This window comes from Agelaius phoeniceus, chromosome 3 (assembly GCF_051311805.1).
Source record: "Agelaius phoeniceus isolate bAgePho1 chromosome 3, bAgePho1.hap1, whole genome shotgun sequence".
Classification (NCBI taxonomy): domain Eukaryota; kingdom Metazoa; phylum Chordata; class Aves; order Passeriformes; family Icteridae; genus Agelaius; species Agelaius phoeniceus.
This window is the reverse complement of record NC_135267.1, coordinates 66,276,431-66,282,430: the sequence shown is the minus strand read 5'-3', so window position 1 is coordinate 66,282,430 and position 6,000 is coordinate 66,276,431. Positions and strand designations below refer to the sequence as shown.

Here is a 6,000-nt window from a genome sequence, read left to right as displayed (position 1 = left end):
AGCCAGGTTTACACTGGTGTGACACTGCTGAACTTAGACAAGCAGTTCCTGATTTACTGTAGGGCGAGGGCAGAATCAGGTCTGATTTTGCACCACGACCCATAGACATTACCCAGCTCGCCCTGGAAAACATCTTGTGTATATTTAAGAATACTTCAATATATGTAAGCATATTTATAGCCTTTCCCCATGTCGTGAGGATATTTTGGATCTTTCTAGTACCTCTGGATATAAAATCTTTCTGAGCTGAATCCAGGATAGATAAATCATGACTCCGGCTTCTTTCGCCTAGGGTAGCCTGCCTCAATCACTGCCACATTCCTCCCATAGTAGTCGTTTAAAATTAATAGCACATGCAGAGGAAAAACTAAACCCTTTGACGTCACTCCCGAAATGAGGAAACATAAACAGAAAAGGCTTCTCGGCGGCGCTGGCAGCAGGGCGGGGATTGGTCTGTGCTCTGCGCTCTGCGCTCTGCGCTCCGCGCCCGGCGCTGGCAGCGCCTCCCCGCCCGCCCGCCCGGCCTGACACGGGCGGCCAGACTGCAGCAGCCTCAGCGCTACCCAGCCCTGCCCTGGCACACAAGTGCGCTCTCTTCCCGAGCCTCTTTGCTTCTTAAGGTGGTTTTACTGGCTGGGTTGGGGGACTTGGGGAGGTTTTCTTTTCCTTTTTCTTTCTTTTCCTTTTTTTTTTTCTCTCTTAAAAAAAATCCTTTTTTTTTCTTTTTTTTCTTTTTTTTTCTTTTCTTTTTGGTTTGTTTTTTTTTTTTTTTAGTTACTATTATTTTAGTTTGCTGTCGTTACTTATTTCTATTCCCAATCCTGGATGCAGTTACTGGACTCTGCAGTACAAGTCTTCATGAACAAGCAGCACCGCTTAGAGATTTCACGGCATTCAAAGGTCACAGAACTGCCACTATGGTTAAATGTCTTGTTTAATGGTTGAGGTATGTACAGCAAATCTAAAAGAAGCAGCATGATTATTCTTTTGAAGGGGAACTAAAATTGTGAGGGGGAGAGGGAGATAATAGTATTATTTGGTGGAAAAGATTTTTACTGGTGATTGTTACTACAGCAACCGTATTTTGAATTTCGTCCCTTTTTCTCTTTATTCAAACTAGATGAAAATTTTAACTTATGTTGATTTAACCATTTGATGGTTACAGAAGATTGCAAAAAGAATCTCTTGTAGAAGTCTTTTCTGACGCTGCTGGGGAAAATGTGGTTGATTTTTTTCTGTATGTTTTCCTATTGCTCTGTGGCAGGAGAGGAGACCTGGGACTTGTCTGGCTTAGATGAAGGAAGAAGAAAACAGAAACTTGTTCCTATCCTGAGGGGGCTGTGAGTTTTTCTGAGAGTTAGAGCAGAGGGAGGAAGAGTTGGAAATAAACAGGTCAAGCAGAAAAGAATATTGGCTTCATTTTTAGGAGTACATGTACTGCTTTTTTTTTTTTTTTTTAAATACATGCTTAGATTAGTTTACTTGGTTTGGGTTCAGAAGTTCAAAATTAAGAAGCAGCCTGAGCTTTGACTAAGAAACAGATCCCCACTGGGAAGGGAGAGAGCTGCTTGTCTTATATTTACACCAGTTTTCATACAGCTTTTGCTACCTAAGCAGAGAAAAGTGGGAATTTGCTCAGGAGTTGAAGTGATGTAACCTGGCATCTGTTTGATAGCATATAGCTTCAATTCATATTTGAGCCAGTGATCTGCCTTGAATGAGTATTGCAGCATCACAGTGGGCAGTGTGTGCTGCAGTAAATGAAAGCAACTGCTACCATCAAACTAACATTGTTTTCAAGAGTGTGATTCTAGATTACAAGAGGAAGAGCCACTTGTCAGAGCTTGTGTGTGTGTGTCTGTGTGTCTGTGTGTCTGTGTGTACAAGTGGTCTTGAAAATAACTCCAGCCAAGACAGGAGATTTCTGTTGTTAATTGGATTAATATACAGGTATGTTCAATAACCAGCAATCTTCATATTTTTCTGATTTGTGGAAAGAGACTTTTCATAGCTCTGTTTGAAATGTTGCTGTAGATATAAATCCTTGGCAATTTGAAAATTTCAGTTTAACTTTAAAAATTATACCTAAAAAACCAATTCCTTTAACAAGGAACAGAACATGAGCACACCTATCTCCTGCAGTGTACCCCATAGGGTTAAAAACATTAACTACACTAGGCTGAAGCATGCTAGCTTAAGGACTGCAAAAATATTAGCTCTGAAATGCAGAGGATGTGCTATGTGCTGTGAATGGACAATTGCTATTCTGCAGTGCCTAGTGGGAAAACAAGGACTTTGTGTATTGCAAATGCATAACTGCAGCTCCTCCATTTCCTTTGCTGTACCTTCACTGATGACTGCAGAAACAAAGAGGTTTGTCACAGATAAGCTCTGTAGTGCCCCATCTCTTTGAAGATGCAGGAAGATCTTTTCTCATATCCAAAAAGCTGAAGTCAAGCTTAGTTGGGTGAACTGTTATTCTGTAATCTCTGTGTCATTCTTTCTTCCTCAGCCCTCCCCAAATTCTTACTATGTGAACTGCCAGCTGTTTCCAAAAACTAAAGTAATACTTCTCTAGGCTCAAGTTCAGAAAGGCTAACAGAGTGTTGGTTAGATGATTAATTTGTAAATTTCACTGAGCATGTTTCAGCCTATAGAGACTATAACCTGGTCTGTAGGGAAAAACCCTGTAACCATAAATATATTCAAGTTTCCAAAAGACAATCTGTAAGATATTTGTTTATAATAATTTCTGAGAATTAAATTATTCACTTCTTTTGATAAACAGTTTTTAGAGAAGCTTTGGTTTAAGCTCTGTGTCTACATGTTGGTGCATCTGTGTTCCGTAGCAGCTACTAGTGGTGGTACTAATAGAAAATCTGGTAAGTGGACTTCAGCTGAGGAAATGAGTTTTGCTGGTTTTGTAAGAAAAGTTTATTTGCAGTGTTTCCTCTGAACAATCTCAATTCAGCATCTAGAAAAAATACAATTTAAGGTTGGCCTCTCTGCAGTGGACAAAACACTTACTGACATTTGCACTCACACTGTCTCCAAAAAATTGTGTATTGCAGAAGTTTCATGGGCTATGAATGGCTGCTTCTTCTGAGTTAATTGCCATAGGGTGGACAGGAGTTTTCACCAGTGAAGTTCCAGTGATTCCATCAGACCAAGGCACATCCAATATACTACAGATCACTTTTTAAAATTGTAAAATCTTTAATTGTGTAAAATAGTATATAAATATATCATTATAACAGCTGCTCCTGTTTATGTCTTTTTCTCACTGTTTATGTCCTTTTCCCTTCTGAAAATGGGCAAATGAGCCCTCTGCTTGCTCTTACCAGACTTCTAGGTAAGTCATGGTAGCAGACTGATTTTCCAGGGTCTTCATTGCAAGTATGATGTATGTTTAAGACATTTGATCATATGTAATTGCTTTTCACTCATTACATGGTTCTTCTACCAATAGCTAAAGCATACTTTAATGAGAAATGGTCTGAAAATTGGTATTCTATGACACATATATGGCTTTCTTGTAATTTTTCAATCTCAGGCAAAAAACTGCTCTTGTACTGGTAGTTTCATTATAGGAGCTACATGAAGCAAAAATGCCAGCTATTAACCAAGCCATTAGTGTCAACAGAGTAAAACCTGACACATCTCTATTTAATCATAAAAAAATATTTGAGACTTAATTTCTCCTCATATTGAGGTAGATAGATGCTCTTGATGAGATTGGTTCTGGTTTCCAGGCTAACAGAAAACAAGTCATTTGGTGCAGCCAGGAAGATATCCCATGTAAATAGGAATTCTTAGCTACTCAGCGTTGTTTATCATCGCGTTGTTACTCCATTTTCATGCTTGAAATTATTACAGCATTCCATGTGCTTGTCACAGGGTGAAAGTGAAAGGGACAGCTGCGGTCCTACTAGCTGCCAGAACAAAATTAAGTCTTTTGTAATCAAATGATGGTTCAGTATTCCTCCTCTCAGATCCATATTGGGTAGAAGATGTCAGAAGTATGAAATTCATCGTTCTTGTTCTTCAGCCAGCAAGCTGACTTACTCTTGCAGGGACATCAGTTCTTACACTTCCAGTAAGCTTTACCTCTAGTGTGGAATTTGCACTTTTCAGTCACAAGCTTCAGGGTGTAGAATTGATGTTCTTTAGAGTTTGTACCCTGATGACACTGAGACACAGATAAAGCCTAAGCGTACAAAAGTAGTTCAGGAGTTCTGATGTTTTTTCTTTCCCTGGCTACCACAGGTTGCATCAATTTTGGCACCTAAAGATGAATAATTCTGAGAAGATGGGTCACAGTGCCAGATACCACATATGCAATCAGATAAGGATTGCTAGAAACCTTTTGTGCTTCACAGTAAATGAGTGGAAACCAAATAACATGCCTTCTGACAGTAGTGGTGGTTTTTCAGATCTGAAGTATTAGCTTTGTATAAATACTAGAAATATAGAATGCACTTGTTGTATTTAAGACAATGTGTTTAAATAATTCACAGAATTTGAAAATGCAAAGACAACTTCTGCAAAGATTTTTCTGCAAAAAGAATTCTTCTGTATCATCCTAGAAACTGTGGAGAACTGTTAAATTTAATTTTTACTATTATTCTTACTACAGTGCCATTCCAAAAAAATTGCATTAGAAAACAGTATTTGAAGCTCTGAACCCTGTCATTTCTGTTATCCTGTAATAGACTGTGGGATTCAGAAGATGTATTGCAAGGGTTCACAGTGCTCAGGTCTGGGGAAATGATGGCTGTTTTAAAGCCTCCAGTTTTAAAGTATAAAATTAACAAATCAGAAGCAGATCACAAAGAACAGTGTATTTCCAGAGGCCAGGCTTCAGTGACAAAACTGTGAGTGAAAGTCTGTGGCAAAGACAATTCTCGAAATCCAGCAGTCGAGTGAATTAAGCATTTCCTCTGCACACATTGAGTGGTGTGATATAATCAGTCCACTGATGCAGTAATTTTGATATACATTTGGCCCTTGTTCTGTTCTTTGAAAAGTGAAAAGTCCAGGGCTATCATTTAAGTGTGTAAACAGTGTCAAATGAGAGAAATTAACTAATGGAAGGGTACTATTGAGTTGTATTTTTTTGTTCTGTTCTTTCTCCCAGTAGGAGCTATGAGTGAGGATGGATAAGAATTCAGTTCAGCTACTTATTTAAGTCACATAGTCTTGTGGTGGCATATGATATTCTTCTGCCAGCTCGCTGTCCAGCCAAATAAGACGCCCAGGTTGCCTGGATGGATAAACATAGCTGATGACCTCTTCCTCTTAATAGGTGGACATGAACAGTTAGGATTCTTCCAGTCACAGGCAGACAAATTTGCTACATTTTAGCTAAAGAAGAATTGCCCTCAGACACAAGCAGCAAGATTTACTTCCCTTTGAGTAAGTTATTTTTAAAAAAGTAGAAACAAATATTTTGAAGGAAACAGTTGCAGAGGCATTTTTTTCTGTGGCTGGTGGGTTTGTATTAGTTACCCACAAAAATTTCTGGTATGAGAAAACTCACCAACTAATATCTCACTACGGTGTGTGTTAATGCTGGCAGTGTAAGGTTTTGAAAAGAAGAGCAGAGAATCTCCTGTCAAATTAAGTTTAGCTAATTGTTGCGGTGGCATAAAAACACATTTGTGGGGCAGCTGCTGTCAGGACCTGTATACAATTTTCTGCATGGTTGTTCATGGCAAAGTTTATGATACTAACTCCTCTGTATGTAGGAAAGGTGTTTTGGGAAGGATGGTCATTACCTTTCAAAGAATAAAGCAGGAGGGAGGCATGTTTTGACTGAATATGCAGCAACTCGGGAATGTCTTAGAGAAATATACATCTGTATAATTGAAATTAAGAAACATCAACTTAACTAGAAAATTCCCAGAGGATGGTATTGATCTACTGTGTGATCAGTTCTGCTCCCATTGGCAGCAGCCCTTTATTACTTCTGCAAGAAAGGATATGTGTGCTCACGTTCTT

At 38.9% G+C, this 6,000-nt stretch overlaps 1 protein-coding gene across 3 annotated transcripts in view; it reads left to right on the top strand.

Annotated features, from left to right (window-relative positions):
• Nucleotides 1–455: 455 nt before the first annotated feature.
• Nucleotides 456–6,000, top strand: part of PDE7B (phosphodiesterase 7B) — a 170,507-nt gene continuing 164,962 nt past the window's right edge. The window contains exons 1-2 of one of the 3 annotated variants that reach the window (XM_077175508.1): nucleotides 456–620; nucleotides 832–946. In XM_077175508.1, the coding sequence (XP_077031623.1) occupies nucleotides 926–946 (21 nt within the window). In that variant the 5' untranslated portion in view covers nucleotides 456–620; nucleotides 832–925. Of the gene's footprint in view, nucleotides 621–774; nucleotides 947–6,000 lie in introns of all 3 variants that reach the window. The other 2 variants (XM_077175509.1, XM_077175510.1) reach the window with 2 other exon arrangements.